General features: G+C 51.1%; 1 protein-coding gene across 9 annotated transcripts in view; it reads right to left on the bottom strand.

The window, feature by feature from the left end:
• LOC137543610 (coagulation factor XIII B chain-like) overlaps positions 1–18,554 on the bottom strand; it is a 214,306-nt gene that overhangs the window by 189,846 nt on the left and 5,906 nt on the right. For all 9 annotated transcript variants that reach the window (XM_068264713.1, XM_068264719.1, XM_068264715.1 and 6 more), the window contains exon 3: positions 17,782–17,973. In XM_068264713.1, the coding sequence (XP_068120814.1) occupies positions 17,782–17,973 (192 nt within the window). The remainder of the gene's footprint in view (positions 1–17,781; positions 17,974–18,554) is intronic.

The following is an 18,554-nucleotide window of genomic DNA, read 5'->3' as shown; positions in this document are numbered from 1 at the left end:
CACTGTGCACCTCGCTCAGCCACGCTATATATAGCATTGTGTGTACTGCCACTGTGTACCTCGCTCAGCCACGCTATATATATAGCATTGTGTTTTCTGACACTCTGTGTACACGGCTTAGCCTGACTAATATAGCATTGTGTGTACTGCCACTGTGCACCTCGCTCAGCCACGCTATATATAGCATTGTGTGTACTGCCACTGTGCACCTCGCTCAGCCACGCTATATATAGCATTGTGTGTACTGCCACTGTGCACCTCGCTTAGCCACGCTATATATATAGCATTGTGTTTTCTGACACTCTGTGTACACGGCTTAGCCTGACTAATATAGCATTGTGTGTACTGCCACTGTGCACCTCGCTCAGCCACGCTATATATAGCATTGTGTGTACTGCCACTGTGCACCTCGCTCAGCCACGCTATATATAGCATTGTGTGTACTGCCACTGTGCACCTCGCTCAGCCACGCTATATATAGCATTGTGTGTACTGCCACTGTGCACCTCGCTCAGCCACGCTATATATATAGCATTGTGTTTTCTGACACTCTGTGTACACGGCTTAGCCTGACTAATATAGCATTGTGTGTACTGCCACTGTGCACCTCGCTCAGCCACGCTATATATAGCATTGTGTTTACTGCCACTCTGTGTACACCGCTCAGCCAGACTATATACCGTTGTTTACTGACACTCTGTGTACACCGCTCAGCCAGACTATATACCATTGTTTACTGACACTCTGTGTACACCGCTCAGCCAGACTATATACCATTGTTTACTGACACTCTGTGTACACGGCTCAGCCTGACTATAAAGCATTGTGTGTACTGCCACTGTGCACCTCGCTCAGCCACGCTATATATAGCATTGTGTTTTCTGACACTCTGTGTACACGGCTTAGCCTGACTATAAAGCATTGTGTGTACTGCCACTGTGCACCTCGCTCAGCCACGCTATATATAGCATTGTGTTTTCTGACACTCTGTGTACACGGCTTAGCCAGACTATATAGCATTGTGTGTACTGCCACTCTGTGTACACCGCTCAGCCAGACTATATAGCATTGTGTTTACTTCCACTCTTTGTCTGCTGGGCCTGGGAACAGTAGTACACCGCTCACCCGCCTCTGTATAGCATTGTGCTCTGTGTCGCTGCTGGGAATAGTGGTACTGTATAGCATTTCTGTGCTGCCACTGTACTGCTGCCAGTCAGCGTGTACTGTAAGGATAAGTGAAATGAGGAAGAAATCCGGTGAAAGAGGAAGGGGCAAGGGAAGAGGTGTTTCCCCTGACGGTTCACGTACAGGCCACAGGGGAGCACCCAAGAAAACCCACTCAATACCGCCCATGTTGTCCAGGACAACAACCCTCACAAATCCAAAAGAACAGGACCAGATAATTACTTGGATGACCTCTCAAGCGTCCAGCAGTGGGTTAAGCAGCACCAGCACATCACGCACGAGGTCCGAGTCCTCAGCCAGTTACAAGGAGCCAGTGGGCACAAAGCTGACACAACCGGCAGCGACACCACGCACACAACTGCCAGATAACCAGTCCTATGAATTACCTCAGGACACAATGGGGTATTCGCAGGAGCTATTCCCAGCCCAACAAACTTCCACCTATGAAAGGTCAATGGAGGAACAGCCAGAAATGTTGTGCCCGGATTCACAACCATTAACTGTGGGAAATGCACCGCGCACTGAAATACAAGGCGAGTCCGAGGAGGACTCGGAAACCCAAATCCCAGAGCAAGTTGGGCAGGAGGGGTTGCAATTGCAGGAGGTTGGCCGACAAGATCTGGAAGACGACGTTGGAGTGAGCTGCGCAGAGGTTGTTCTGGGGAGCTCTACTCCACGGCGGCGGCCCCCCACAATGACATATGACGAGTTTGAGGAGATGGAAGAGGAGGGTATGGACAATGTGGACAGAGACCCAGATTTTATTTGTGAACGAGAACATCGCCGTCGTAGCAGCAGCACAGATGAGTCTGTTGAAGAACCCACTGCTGCACGAGTTCGCCTTGTGCCACAAGGTAGGCGGCGCGCAATTTCAGGCACCACAAGCGTGGAAGTTAGAGTGAGAGGCAAAAGAGGAGGAAACAGAAATCGCCAGCAAGGAGGCAGGTGCTCCAAAGTCTGGGCTTTCTTTGAAGACTGCACTGAGGATGTTACCATGGCGATTTGCAAGGTGTGCAAGACTCGCCTGAGCAGGGGGAAAAGTATTAACAACCTCTCCACCACCAGCATGAGCCGCCACATGCTATCCAAACATCCCACTCTGTGGGCAAACGCGGCAGGACAGGGTACCAGCAACACTGCCTCCCTTGGGTTCACCAGACTCACCACCAGACCCGCCTCAGCAGCAGCAGTAGCCCAGCCATTGCGTGGTTCACAACATTCACAAACATCAGACGACGCTGACACTGTCACTTTCCGGAGTAGTGCTCTTGAGGTCTCCCAGTGTTCATCAAACACAACAACCAACAGCCCTTCCGTGTGCAGCGCTACGGTTCAGTTGTCTGTGTCGGAGATGTTTGAGCGCAAGAGAAAATTGCCAGCAAATGACCCCCGGGCCGTGGCAGTAACAGCCAGCATAGCCAAGCTTCTGGCCTGCGAAATGCTGCCATATCGAGTGGTGGAGACAAACAGCTTCAAGGGCATGATGTCAGTGGCCATCCCACGTTACGTGGTTCCCAGCCGCTACCACTTTGCGCGCTCTGCAGTGCCTGAGTTGCATGAGCACGTGGTCAGCAAAATAACCCGAAGCTTGAAGAATGCCGTTGCCTGCAAGGTTCACCTCACCACTGACACCTGGACGAGTGCGTTCGGCCAGGGTCGATACATCTCCCTTACCGCGCACTGGGTGAACCTTGTGGAGCCTGGCAGCTATTCCTCACCTGCTACGGCGCGGGGGTGGCCCACGCCGCAAACAGCTGCACCGCCGTCCCTCCCACTGGATAACAACAGCAGCACCTACCTCTCTGACTCCTTCTCCTCCAACGCATCTCAAAGCTGTACCTCTTTCGGAAACGCTAACCCAGCAGCAGTAGGATCGTGGAAGCAGTGCAGCACAGCTGTTGGCATGCGTCAGCAAGCGTTGCTGAAGCTGATCTGCCTTGGGGATAAGCAGCACACAGGGGAGGAAATTTGGAGGGGAATAAAGGAACAGACGGATTTGTGGCTGGCACCGCTGGACCTGAAACCGGGCATGGTTGTGTGTGATAATGGGAGTAATCTCATTCGCGCTTTAAGGTTGGCTAAGCTGACACACATCCCTTGCCTGGCGCACGTGATGAACGTAGTAGTTCAGCGGTTCCTGAGGACATACCCAGGCGTGGCCGATCTTCTGTTGAAGGTGCGTCGAGTGGCCAAACATTGTAGAAATTCCAGTACTGCTTCGGGGGCACTCGCCAAGATGCAGGAGCGCTTCAATCTCCCCCACCATAGCTTGCTGTGTGATGTCCCTACGCGCTGGAATTCTACGCTGCACATGCTAGCACGCTTTTGTGAGCAGAAGAGTGCAGTGGTCCAGTACATGACGGCGCAGTACCGAGGCGCATCCGGACAGCTGCCAAGCTTCTGTGGATCCGATTGGGCCAACATGTTGGACCTCTGCCAAGTCCTCCAAAATTTTGAGCAATCCCCGTTGCTTGTGAGCAGTGACAACTCTTCAGTCAGCATTGCCATACCACTGCTGTGTATACTGAAGAGGTCGATGTTAAAAATCAAGGAAACAGCTGTCATGATGCAACTGGGGGAATCTGAAGGAGAAAACGATCAGCGTGATGGTACCAACATCAGGCCATCCGCCTCAGGGAACGCTGGCCCCAGCAGCTATGACGAAGAAGAGGAGGAGGAACAGCTGGAGTTGGAGCAGGAATTTCATGCCACCACTGACGAGGGCCAGAGCGGTGCACGTTGGACTTCCACAATTCAACGCGAATGGTCAGCAGAAGCAGACCAGGAGGAAGGTGACGACTATGATGCATCACAACAACTATCACAACGCTCACAAGAGGATGATGAGGATTCTGGTAGGACTCTGGCACACATGGCTCAATTCATGCTAGACTGCATTGAACGTGACCCACGCATTGTGCGCATTCTGGACAACACCAATTACTGGGTTTATACCCTTCTGGATCCACGGTACAAACACAATGTTCCAAAACTGCTTGAAGAAAGAGTCAGACAGGTCAAAATGGAAGAATACCAGCAGGCCCTTGTGGAGACTTTAGAGAGGAGATTGACATCCTCCCCCTCCTCTAGCCAGTTGTACGCAGACAGACTGACTTCCGCAAACCCAGGACGACCAGGAGGGCAGCAAACAACGCAAGCCGCAGCTAGTACCCAAAAGGGAACGGTATCGGCAGTGTCCTTGGAGTGGAAAAATGTTCTGACACCCATGCAGCAGCAGCCCACTGAACAGCAAGCGTGCAGATCCACCTCCAACACCGATCGCCTGGAGAAGATGGTCAAGGACTACATGTCAGATGACGTAGCTGTGTCGAACAATCCATCTGCACCCTTCAACTATTGGGTATCGAAGCTAGACACCTGGCACGAACTGGCAATGTATGCAATAGAGGTGCTGGCTTGCCCGGCAGCCAGCGTTATGTCGGAACGCTGTTTCAGTGCTGCCGGAGGCATCGTCACAGATCGGCGTATCCGCCTCTCTACAGAAAATGCAGACCGTCTGACTCAAATTAAAATGAATCAATCCTGGATTGGAAATGACTACGCAACACTCCAGGACCCCAACCAAGTAACATGACCAATGAACATCTGGGATGGTGTAGCGTTTCCGGTCCCTGTTTATTGAACCTCTCATCTGTATTACATTTATGACTGCATGGCGGCAAAAAGCATTGCTGCTATATCCGCACGCTTTTTGTCCTCATGCAAGGCCTGGGTTGTTGTGTCTCAAAAACCGTGGCCTTCTCCTCCTGCGCCTGCTCCTGTTCCATCACGTCTGCTGCTGCTGGGTTAGCGTTGCCGCGTGGTCCCTGTTTATTGAACCACTTATCTTTATTACATTTATGACTGCATGGCGGTACAAAGCATGCTATCCGCACGCTTCTTGCCCTCATGCAAGGCCTGGGTTGTTGTGTCTCACAAAGCGTGGCCTTCTCCTCCTGCGCCTCCTCCTGTTCCATCACGTCTGCTGCTACTGGGTTAGCGTTGCCGCGTGGTCCCTGTTTATTGAACCACTTATCTTTATTACATTTATGACTGCATGGCGGTACAAAGCATGCTATCCGCACGCTTCTTGCCCTCATGCAAGGCCTGGGTTGTTGTGTCTCACAAAGCGTGGCCTTCTCCTCCTGCGCCTCCTCCTGTTCCATCACGTCTGCTGCTGCTGGGTTAGCGTTGCCGCGTGGTCCCTGTTTATTGAACCACTTATCTTTATTACATTTATGACTGCATGGCGGTACAAAGCATGCTATCCGCACGCTTCTTGCCCTCATGCAAGGCCTGGGTTGTTGTGTCTCACAAAGCGTGGCCTTCTCCTCCTGCGCCTCCTCCTGTTCCATCACGTCTGCTGCTGCTGGGTTAGCGTTGCCGCGTGGTCCCTGTTTATTGAACCACTTATCTTTATTACATTTATGACTGCATGGCGGTACAAAGCATGCTATCCGCACGCTTTTTGTCCTCATGCAAGGCCTGGGTTGTTGTGTCTCACAAAGCGTGGCCTTCTCCTCCTGCGCCTCCTCCTGTTCCATCACGTCTGCTGCTGCTGGGTTAGCGTTGCCGGTCCTTGTTTATGGAACCTCTTATCTTTATTACATTTATGACTGCATGGCGGTACAAAGCATGCTATCCGCACGCTTCTTGCCCTCATGCAAGGCCGGGGTTGTTGTGTCTCACAAAGCGTGGCCTTCTCCTCCTGCGCCTCCTCCTGTTCCATCACGTGTGCTGCTGCTGGGTTAGCGTTACCGGTCCCTTTTCCTGGAACCTCTTATATGTATTACATTTATGACTGCATGCCGACAAAAAGCATGTTACCTGTGCAAAGAAAACAGACATTTCCCGCATTTAAAAGACAGTTTTCCCTTTGAAACTTTAAAATCGATTTTCTCAAAAACTATAAGCTCTTTTTGCAAATTTTTTTTTTCTCTTGTACCCACTCCCAAGGTGCACATACCCTGTAAATTTGGGGTATGTAGCATGTAAGGAGGCTTTACAAACCACAAAAGTTCGGGTCCCCATTGACTTCCATTATGTTCGGAGTTCGGGTCGAACACCCGAACATCGCGGCCATGTTCGGCCTGTTCGGCCCGAACCCGAACATCTAGATGTTCGCCCAACACTAATCGGACCCCCCCTCACCTGGTTCCCCCATGTGCGCTCCCCCTCCAGCTTAAGCTTAGCAGGATCCCCCGCACCTGGGTCCCCATGTGCCTTCTCCCTGCAGCTTAAGCTCAGCAGGACCCCCCCTCCCTCACCTGGGTCCCCCATGTGTGCCCCCCCTGCAGCTTAAGCTCAGCAGGACCCCTCTCCCTCACCTGGGTCCCCCATGTGCGCTCCCCCTCCTGCTTAAGCTCAGCAGGACCCCCCCTTCCTCACCTGGGTCCCTCATGTGCGCTCCCCCTCCAGCTTAAGCTCAGCAGGACCTCCCTCCCTAACCTGGGTCCCCCATGTGCGCTCCCCCTCCTGCTTAAGCTCAGCAGGGACCGTCCGTCACCGCGTTACCTAGGGTCTTTGTGTGCGCAGTGCACGTCTGCGCTGTCCGCACCCTCTCGTTAGTGCTACACCCATCCTATTGTTTATATTACTTCTATTGTGTATTCGCTGACTATACTGTACTGTAGTCTGTATAGGGACACCGTCAGTCAGCGTCAGCTAGGGTCTTTGTGCGCGCAGTGCACGTCTGCGCTGTCCGCACCCTCTCGTTAGTGCTACACCCGTCCTATTTTTTTTCTATTACTTCTATTGTGTATTTGTTCACTTGTACTGTATTGTAGTCTGTGTATAGGGACACCGTCAGTCAGCGTCAGCTAGGGTCTTTGTGTGCGCAGTGCACGTCTGCGCTGTCTGCACCCTCTCGTTAGTGCTACACCCGTCCTATTGTTTATATTGCTTGTATTGTGTATTCGCTGAATTGTACAGTAGTCTGTGTATAGGGACACCGTCAGTCAGCGTCAGCTAGGGTCTTTGTGTGCGCACTGCGCACTCTCTCGTTAGCGCTACACCGATCTCTGCTGTAGAGTACACCTGTCCGTCACCTCACACACCCACCACCACCAGTCCCACCCCATTAAAGTACCCCACTTGTCCCACCCGCCTTTACATACATACGTTTTTTTTTTCATTTGTATAATATTAAAAATATATGATGTCTGGCACTGGCAGCCGTGGTTTGGGCAGGGGAAGCAAGGGCATCGCCAAGAGAGGAGGTCGTGGGCGTGGCAGCTGCGCCACCACCACCATGCGCAGTTCTGCGTCTGCACAAGTGGCTATTCCGCCATTAGCCACTGGCCGTGGACGCCTTGCCCGCCCGACAGCTGGGAGTCACGCTGCCGAGACACAGCAGCAGCAGCGTGTGGCGCAGATGTTCCTCCCACCGCCAGGTCGTAGCCGTCCTATTGAGGAGAAGGACGCAGACTCTGTGGTGGAACTGATGGTGGATGAGCAGGCCACCATTAGCTCTGGAACTGAGTCCACCACCCCCGCCACCACTCCTGTTCGCAAGAGCAGCAGCAGCCGACCAGCACTGCCTGGGGAGGAGGAGTGCAGTTCTCCAGCCCCAGCGGGTGATACCAGCACCCTGTCACTCAGCCCTTTCTTATCCCCAAGCACAGCGGGGTTATGGAGTGCTGTTGCGGCAGAATTGGAGGAGGAAGGAATGCTCATGGGCACTTTGGGGATGATGCTTTGGACAGTCAGACAGTGGTGACTGTCCATCCGCCCATGCATGCAGAAGGGGAGTTTGTGGGATCCCAGCAGGACATGTTTGCGGAGGGGGAGGATGATGATGACAGGGTGAAGGACAGAGACTGGGTGCCAGGTCCTGGGAGTGGGGATGTCATCAGCTCTGAGGAGGAGGATGCGTCTGTGGGCCTTGCTAGAAGGATCAGCATCGCAGGCATGGGCAGGATCACAAGTGGGCGAGTTATGCAGGCCACACAGCGTGCTGATCCGGAGACGAGTTCTGCCACTGCCGCCACCAGCCGCACCAAGAACCCCCCCCCAACCACCACAGGGAGACCAGCGGCAGCAGCACCGTCCAGCCGAAGAGGCAACTTCACCTCCCCAATTTGGAATTTTTTCACCCTGCCATATGTGGAGTGCAAGTATGCCACCTGCAACCGGTGCCGCCAGCAGCTCAGCAGAGGGAAGGAGCCCTCTGCGTTTGGCACCACCTCTCTGGTGAACCATCTGAGCCTGTTCTGGCAGCCAGTCCTCAGTGGCCTCCTCTGCTCCCTCCACTGATTCCCGTGCCAGCAAAAGGCGTCGCCAGACCCTGCTCAGCGACATCTTCCAGGGGGAGGTCAGGGTTCTGCCTCCCAGCAGCCATCGCGTGCGTCAGCTGAACGGCTTGCTGGCACGGGCCATGTGCTCCCAACTCCTGCCTTATTCCCTTGTGCAGGAGGGGGGCGACATGCGTGCGCTCCTGATGTGTGCAGCCCCCGATTGGCCAATCCCCAGCTGACATTTTGCACGCACGGCCATCCCTGCAATTCACCGCTCTGTGATGGCCAATGTCGGGAGAGGGCTGGATGATGCAGTGGGTCAACGGGTCCACGTCACCATAGACTCGTGGAGCAGCTGGTTTGGGACAGGCCGCTATCTGTCCTTCACCGCGCATTGGGTCAGCTTGGTGGAAGGGGGTGAGAAGATGGGAGCAGCATCGGGCACTGTCAGAGCAGCAGCAACAACACAGTGGGTGGTGCCACCATGCAGGGTCAGCGGAATTGCAGCAGGTTCCTCTGATCCGCTTCCATCCTCCGGCACACCAGCCCAAACCCCCCGCCCTAGCAGCAACATGAAGCCCCGCCACTGCCAAGCGCTGCTGGAATTGGTCAGCCTGGGGAAGACCAAACTGACGGCGAACCATGTCCTGGCCAAACCCCGAGAGCAGGAGAGGAATTGGCTGACCCCCAGAGGCCTCAGAGTCGGAGAGGTGGTGTCCGACAAAGGGGGAAACCTTGTTGCTGCCATCAACAAGGGAGACCTGACCCACATCCCCTGCCTGGTGCACGTCCTAAACCTGGTAGTCCAAAAGGTCCTGCGGACCTACCAGGGGATGGACTGACTCCTTGAGGTGGCAAGGAAGGTTGTGCATCATTTCCAGCACTCGCCTGCAGCCGTAGCGAGCCTGGAAGAGGTGCAGAAGGAGCTGCACCTGCCACAGCACCGGCTCATGATTGATGTTCCAACTCGCTGGAACTCCACCCTGGCGATGTTGGAGCGTCTGGTTGAACAGAGGCAGGCAGGCTGTCAGCCAGTACATTGCATGAGCAACAGTTGCCGCCATCACTGCAACTGGGCGTGCCGCCACCAACCTCCCGTCCATCATCTCCACCGAGGACTGGGGGCACATGCAGCAGGTGTGCTCAGTCCTGGCACCCTTCCTGCAGGCCACCAACATGGTAAGTAGGGACCATGCAATGGTGTGCTAGTGGGTCCCCTTGGTGTGTGTGCTGGACAGGGCCCTGTATGCACTGGTGGAAGAGGAAGCGGTAGCCTTGGACCAGCAGGAGCTGCAGGCAGCTTCACAGGCCACCTCTGCGGAGGAGGGCTTGGAGTTGGTGGAGGTCCCTGATAGTGTTGGGCGAACACCTGGATGTTCGGGTTCGGGCCGAACAGGCCGAACATGGGCCAGATGTTCGGCATGTTCGGCCCGAACGCCGAACTCAATGGGAGTCAATGGGACCCCCGAACATGCCCATTTTGGGGGCCCTATGGGGTCGCAGGCATAAGGGGGGAGCATGCCCCGGTCGCGGGGGGGGTCGGAAATTCCCCCCACCCCCTCCGCTAGCGCTCCCCCCTCTGCCCGCTTCCCCATACAAAAAGTTTAAATCAAGTTCAATAGTACCTGGGCTGGTGGCATTGGCTGGCAGTGGAGTGAGGAGGAGGAGGAGTCCGAATAGCAGAGTGACGTTGAGGCCGGGCAGCGGGCGGTTCAGCGCTAGTACCCTTGTGGTACTTCCGCCCTTTCTCTGACCTCACGTCCTCTGCGTGATGACGCATACGAGGGTACGCGTGATGTGTACCCTCGTATGCAGAGGACGTGAGGTCAGAGAAAGGGCGGAAGTACCACAAGGGTACTAGCGCTGAACCGCCCGCTGCCCGGCCTCAACGTCACTCTGCTACTCGGACTCCTCCTCCTCCTCACTCCACTGCCAGCAAATGCCACCAGCCCAGGTACACTACTATTGAACTTGATTTAAACTTTTTTTATGGGGAAGCGGGCAGAGGGGGGAGCGCTAGCGGAGGGGGTGGGGGGAATTTCCGACCCCCCCCGCGATCGGGGCATGCTCCCCCCTTATGCCTGCGACCCCATAGGGGGGCCGTATTGCGGCCTGTTCGGCCGAACAGGGCCCTGTTCGCCCGAACAGGGGCCCTGTTCGGCCCTGTTCGGGGGCATACAGAAGTTCGGGGCGAACCCGAACTTAAAAGGCCGAACACCATCAGGTGTTCGGCCGAACTCGAACATCACCCGAACAGGGTGATGTTCTGCAGAACCCGAACAGTGGCGAACACTGTTCGCCCAACACTAGTCCCTGACCTTGCTGATGATGAGGGGGAGCAGCAGAGTGCAGCTGGACTGGTGCGGGGTGGAGAGAGGATGAGGTGCAGGAGGCAGAGAAAGAGGAAGACAGCACTGTCGGCTCTGGAGCTGCTGATGATGTGCCAACAGACGTGGCCACACTCTTCCCAATAGCAGCGCACATACTGAGGTGCCTGCGCACGGACCCAAGCGTCATTCAGATGAAGCAGAGGGAGGACATCTGGATCTGCATGATGCTGGACCCACGTCTGAAGGTGAAGCTCAGCCAGTTCCTGCCTGCAGGAGGAGACCGTGCGCAACAAATGAGGGATTTGCAGCTGTCCCTTGTTAAGTGGCTTGGAGGAAGCCTTCCCTCAGCCATCCACCCCCACTGTCTAGCCAGCACGAGGCAGCAGCAGGTGCCTGCATCCACCAGCAGCAAGCACACGCGCACCACAGACCTGCTGTCTCTGACCAACGAGCTCTACATGAGTGTAGAGCTGCCAAGGACTAGAAAGGAGGTGCCTGCAGCAGCATCCTTCTCCGGTCACAGACAGCGCTTGACCCGCATGGTGGCTTACTACATGGGGTCCTTCAGCGGGCTTGACAGCGTTGCCCCTGTTGATCCCATGGAGTATTGGGTCAAGCACCTGCCGATCTGGAGCTAGCTTGCGCAGTACGCCCTGGAAGTGCTCTCCTGCCCCCCTTCCAGCGTACTGTCAGAGCGTTGCTTCAGTGCAGCCGGTGGAGTCGTCACTGAGAAGTGATCTCGTCTGTCTCACAAGTCTGTGGACAGACTGATGTTTCTCAAAATGAACCAGGCTTGGGTGGAAGGCGAATTCCTGGCCCCTGTTGTCGGCGAGAGGGGGACATGAAGTGGCGCACACACACATTACTCCTGCTGCTGATGCTGTATTTCTTCCTGCTGTCTGTGTTTCCACTGCCAGGGAACACATTACAAGGTGCTGCTGCCCATGCGCCAACAGCTATTACGCTCAAAAATAGCTGCCTGCATTATTTTTAGAAAAAAAAAATGTAATTGTTTTAGAGGTGTCCGGGTTGAAAACTGTGCTGTCCCAATTGTGTATTGGACACAATGTGGGCTTCACGAGCACTGTCTGGAACCTCATGCTGTGTATTTATGGCCCTGGAACCACCGCTAGGAACCAGGGCCTATTATGTCTCGCTGCCTGCCCTCCTGCCTGCTGCCAAATGCCAGTCTGCCACACACACTCATCCTCCTCACGCTGCCTGCTGCTGTATTTCCTCCTGCTGTCTGTGTCTCCACTGCCAGGGAACACATTACAAGGTGCTGCTGCCCATGCGCCAACAGCTATTATGTTCAAAAATAGCTGCCTGCATTAATTTGAGAAAAAAAAAATTGTAATTATTTTAGAGGTGTCCTGGTTGAAAACTGTGCTGTCCCAATTGTGTATTGGACACAATGTGGGCTTCACAACCGCTGTCTGGAACCTCATGCTGTGTATTTACGGCCCTGGAACCACCACTAGGAACCAGGGCCTATTATGTCTCGCTGCCTGCCCTCCTGCCTGCTGCCAAATGCCAGTCTGCCACACACACTCATCCTCCTCACGCTGCCTGCTGCTGTATTTCCTCCTGCTGTCTGTGTTTCCACTGCGAGGGAACACATTATAAGGTGCTGCTGCCCATGCACCAACAGCTATTACGCTCAAATATAGCTGCCTCACTGCCTGCATTATTTTGAAAAAAAATTGTAATTAATTTAGGTGTCCGGGTTGAAAACTGTGCTTTCCCAATTGTGTATTGGTCACAATGTGGGCTTCACGACCACTGTCTGGAACCTCATGCTGTTTATTTATGGCCCTGGTACCACCGCTAGGAACCAGGGCCTATTATGTCAGTCAAATCACACTGCCTGACACACACTACTCCTCCTCCTGTAGCTGCATTGAGCTTCTGCTGACTGTGTGCTGCTACCACTGCCAGGGAGAACAGAAGAAGAACTATTTTCTCCTGCCACCTGCCCACCCACTCTCCTACCGGCAGCTATTACCACACTACAACTTGCAACTACTTCCTCCTCCTGCTGATGTCTGTGTTTTACCACCGCCAGGGTACACAGAAAAAGGCGCTGTGGCTTGCAATGTGCCACTACCTACCTATTATGCCATCAACACAAATATAACTATGGTGTTATTAAAATAAAATATTTCCACAAATGAAGTAAAAAAAAATATTACAAAAGAAAGGAAAACCAAGACACATAATATAATGATAGAGAAGAAGAAGAAGATATAGAAGAAGAAGACGAAGAAGAAGATATAGAAGAAGAAGATGAAGAAGAAGATATAGAAGAAGAAGACGAAGAAGAAGACGAAGAAGAAGACGAAGAAGAAGACAAAGAACACGAAGAAGACGAAAAAGAAGAAGAAGAAGAAGAAGACGAAGAAGACGAAGACGAAGAAGAAGATGAAGAAGAAGACGAAGAAGAAGAAGAAGAAGATATAGAAGAAGAAGAAGATATAGAAGAAGAAGATATAGAAGAAGAAGAAGATATAGAAGAAGAAGATAAAGAAGAAGAAGAAGAGGAAGAAGAAGAAGATATAGAAGAAGAAAAAGATAATTGAAGAAGATACAAGAAGTAGAAGATGAAGAAGATTCGAGTAGAAGAAGATATAGAAGAAGAAGAAAAAGGAGAAGATATAGAAGAAGCAGACGAAGAAGAAGAAGAAGAAGATATAGAAGAAGAAGATGAAGACGACGTAAATGAAGACTTACAACTTACAACCATTTTGGACACACCTTCTCATGCAAACACTTTTCATGAAGTTAATTTACTATTTTTGATACCTTTTTTATAACTACTACATCACCACATAATCGCTTGATGTTTTTCTTCATAAAAAAGGTGGTTTCATGCATCATTGACCTCCAATACAAGGTTTAAAAGCTATTTAAGGCCAGCTCGAATATTTTACTCGAATACAGACTCGGATAGTGACGTTGGATATTCGATTAACTCGAAAATCGAACTTCAAGATGAATTCGGATAGTTTACTATCCGAATTCGACCAAACTCAAATAGGATAATGAGGTATCTGATCAACACTACCTATAACTTTAAATTTTAAACAGTCATATCAACCCCACATATAGACAGCCTGTTGAGGACTTTTGGTCCTTATCAGGCTTGGCAGGGTTTGATATGGCTGTATGAGATAGGGCTTTGACCAGTACAACAGAGTAACCAAGCAGCTCAGGGTGACCCCAAACTCTTGGAATGTATAGGTGGATAAAAGGGACCAAAAAGACCTCCTACTAAAAAAAAAAAGCTTGGTGTAATTTGCCTTCTTAAAGAGACACTGAAGCGAAAAAAAATATGATATAGTGAATTGGTTGTGTACTATGAATAATTACTAGAAGATTAGCAGCAAAGAAAATATTCTCATACTTTTATTTTCAGGTATATAGTGTTTTTTTCTAACATTGCATCATTCTATAATATGTGCAGATTACACAACACTCAGCATTCAAAATGAGTCTTTCAGAGCAGTCTGTGAAGTAATGACCTCTCCTCTAGCAGAGGAAAAGTAAATAGTCCAGGAACAGTTGAGATAATAAAAGTCAGATAACAGCCCTCTCCACGACTAAAGGTGCGTACACACGCCGGACTGGTGGCAACGACAGGTCTGTCGTTACCTCCCGCTGGGTGGGCGTGCCAACGACAGTCCGGCGTGTGTACGCACTGTCGGCGGACTGATACGGCTGTTTCAGAGCTATCCGCCTGGCGGATCGCTCAGAAGCAGCCGTATCAGTCCGCCGACAGTGTGTACACACGCCGGACTGTCGTTGGCACGCCCACCCAGCGGGAGGTAACGACGGACCCGTCCGGGGTGTGTACGCACCTTAACTTAGTCGGAGAGCTTAATGGCTTGTTTGCATAGAGATAACAACTGGAGTTTCTCAACTCTTCCTGTACTGGAAACAATTACACTGATGTATCTGATCTTAATGTTTTATTTCTTAGCTGTGCTACACATACAAATCATAATATCATCATTTTTTTTCCGCTTCAGTGTCTCTTTAAAACAGAAGGAAATCTGCAATAATTCAGCTATAAGTGAACATTTGTGGTTACCCACAATGCACTGCTACTAAATATGCAAATTATCCCTTTTCACCCTTGGTAAGTCAAGCAAGCATCTAGAACCGCTGGTGTATTAGTGTTGTCCGGATCATGAACGATTCGGATCTGAATCTTTTTTGTGCGTCGAATCATCCGGATCAACACAGTGAACGATTCGGATCACAGTGGAAGAAACAGGAAGTGCAGCGAAGAGAAGGCCGCGTTCACATTACAAACGCGGATGGGCACGCATGCGAAACGCAACGCGTACGAACGCATGCCATCCGCGTTTGTATGCATTGCGTGTCTGATCCCATCATTGAAAAGTGAATGGGACAGCCACGCGTTTTGGCAAAAAATGTGTGCAGCATGCGTTCCCGGACCGCACAGGTCCGGAACGCATGCAGTGTGAACATCAGACAGTGTACTCTATGCACTGTCTGATGTCGTGCGTGTCGGCCACCTGCACGCGTTTCCAAAACGCGGCTGGAAACGCGTGCAGTGTGAGCAGGGCCTCAGGCAGCAGCTCTTGGTTACAAAGTTACCGGTAACTCCTTGTCTTACACGCCAAATATCACTGCTGGCAATGTGTACTACTACTCACACCCCAAATTTTACTGCTGGCAATGTGTACTACTACTCACACACCCACTATCAGGCCCAGTGCACACCAAAAACGCTAGCAGATCTGCAAAATGCTAGCATTTTTTGGAGCAGATTTTCAGAGCAATTCTAGGCATGTTTAGAGACATTTTCTAAACATGCCTAGCGGTTTTAGGAGCGTTTTCGGGTAGCAGATTACACATATTGTTACGGGCCCGTTCACACCTATAATCGCAAACCGCCAGCGATTTTGTGGGAGTGATTTTCCCCTGATTAACGCAGAAAAATCACTGGACACTGCGGCGGTTTTGGAGCGATCGCGATTAGCGTGCTTTGCACGCTAATCACAATCGCTAAACGCAAATCGCCGGCAAACTGCTGAATGAAACGTGTTTGCGGTTATCGCTAACCGCAAATGTGGCAGTGAGAACACTGCCATTTGCAACAATGTGTAGCAGTTTTTACTAAACTGCTAGAGGTTTGCCATGAGTGGGAATCGTGCGATTCCTGCTCAGGTGTGAATGGGCCCTAAAAGCTGTTACTGAACAGCTTCTGTAACAAAAACGCCTGGCAAACCGTTCTGATGTAGCGTTTTCCAGAGCGGTTTGCGTTTTTCCTATACTTTACTTTGAGGCAGAAACGCTTCTGCAAACCGCAAACGTGCTGCAGGACCCACGTTTGCGGTTTGCTAAAAACCTCAAACCGCTGGTGTGCACCATCCCATTGAAATACATTAGCCAAGCGGTTTCACTGGCGGATGCGGTCGGCGGATCGCTCCTAAAAATATTTAAAGCTCTGATTTACAGAATACCCAGCATGCTCAGGGAGAATCACATGAGCAGGCCATAAAATGTTGACTTAAAGGACTTCCGAGGCCAAAATGACAAAAATGACACTTTACCTTTTTATCTGCAGAATCCACAGAGGACGCCTTCTGCGTCCTCCGCTCTGTACCGCCGTCAATCTAGTCCTTTTAGGTCCCCCAGGGCTTGTCCTGACCCCACCGAACGGATCGCATCGTCATTCCACCCCTAAGATGGCCGCCGCCTTGATCCGCGGCTGCGGAGTACGCTTTGCCGCGAGTGCGACTGCGCAGCCTTTAGCCCACCTCCAACCGCGCCTGACGTACACTTCAGGAGGAGCCGGGAACCACTACGCGGCTGGAGGCGGGCTAAAGGCTGTGAAGTCGCACTCACGGCAAAGCGTACTGCGCAGCCGTGGATCAAGGTGGCGGCCATCTTAGGGGTGGAGTGGATGCGACCTGTTCGGTGGGGTCGGGACAAGCCCAGGGGGAATTAAAAGGTCTAGGTTGATGGCGGTACGGAGCGGAGGACGCGGAGGGCGTCCTCCGTGGATTCTGCAGATAAAAAAGGTAAAGTGTCATTTTTGTTATTTTGGCCTCGGAAGTCATTTAACTCTGGGAGGGATAAGGCCCCTTACTTGCTAAACCTCTCTCTTTAAGTGGGGAAAGGTTATCTTATCATTCTGCACAAGTCTACATATCATGTCTTTAAACAGAACTAAAAGTAAAATATATCAAAGAAGTTGACACATAGCTTGCTATACTGGTTTGCTATAATAGCAGCCAGCCTTGAACTGAATGTACAGTGCAGGGAAAGTTCCTTCCTACTAGTCATTTCACCCCATCTGCTTTACTAGTCAAATGATCCAAAGATTCAATTTAAAGAACCAGATCTTTTCAACGATCCGACCTGAATCATCCGGATCATTGAAAAGATCCGAACTTCCCATCTGTATAGCAAGTCTATAGCTTTAAATTTTACACAGTCGTATCAAACCCACATGTGACAGTCTATTTCAGACTTTTGGTCCTCATCAGTACATAGCAGGGATTGATATGGCTGTATGAGATAGGGCTTGGACCAGTACAACAGAGTAACCAAGCAGCTCGGGGTGACCCAAACTACTAAGACTGTATAGGAGGATAAAAGAGACCAAAAAGCCCTCCTACTAAAAAAAAAAAAAAAGCAAAGCTTGGTGTAATTTGCCTTTTTAAAACAGAAGCAAATGTGCAATAATTCAGCTATAAGTGAACATTCGTGGTTACCCACAGTGCACTGCTACTGAATATGCAAAGTATCCCTCTGCGCCCTTGGTTTGATATGGCACTACTTCTTCTTGCTTGGACCAGCCCCTTCTTCTTGCTTGGACCGGCCCTGGGGGCAGGGCGATACTTCTTCTTCTTGCTTGGACCGGCCCTGGGGGCAGGGCGCTACTTCTTCTTCTTGCTTGAAGGTTGAGGCACTTACTCTATTATATATATAGATATGTCCTTTCCTACAGAAAAGATGTGCGTAGATGTTTATGTGAGATAAAGGATGACACTTACTGGTACACCTTGGGTTAGGGCTCCATCCATCCTTCGTACAATAGGTTACTCCAGGATCTCCTCCATCTAGATTAACATATCCATGAAGGCAAAAATATTTCATGTGGCTGCCGAATTCTGTTGGATAACGGAACCCTGAAGTAGCGTAATAATTTCCGTTTTGTACATTTGGAGGATTATCACATCTTACACCTGTAGAAATCAAAGATGAGCAAAGTTAATTTACACCCCTCTAAATAAATTGAAACAATTAAGAGATTACCTGCTGCAATAAATAAATCCATTAACAACATTGCACAGGAAATAAATCAACTGTACAAAAGATCAACCCAGTAACTCACGGAAAAATCAAACGCTAGACACAACATATCCTTTAGTGACAGTAACTGTAAGACCGGTTCTGCACTAGATGGATTGTTTGTGTTGCAGTGCACTGCGATACTCCCACTGTTGGGTAATAAGTACATCACTGGGATTCCCGACAGTCCACGCATGCACCGTGATGCGGCATTTACCCTTACTGTGTCGCCCATAGACTTTCATTGCCCCAAGCACTGTGCATCAAGCACGGTGTTCAGGATAACGCGCTGCTGCCCTTGCATCGGCCATGTCTGGTGCACTGCAATGGACCGCAATAAGTGTGAAAGTCTACATAGAATTGCATTGCTTTCGCGACCCCTTGCGGTAAAAGAGGGTAAAACAATGCAGGAATTACCTGCAAGTGTAAAAGGGCTTTACTTCTAAAAATAGCACAACTCCCCCCCCCCCCCCCC

The sequence above is a fragment of the Hyperolius riggenbachi genome, unplaced genomic scaffold (assembly GCF_040937935.1).
Source record: "Hyperolius riggenbachi isolate aHypRig1 unplaced genomic scaffold, aHypRig1.pri scaffold_117, whole genome shotgun sequence".
NCBI lineage: Eukaryota > Metazoa > Chordata > Amphibia > Anura > Hyperoliidae > Hyperolius > Hyperolius riggenbachi.
Note: the sequence above shows the minus strand (reverse complement) of the source record. Positions and strands in the feature narration are given on the sequence as shown.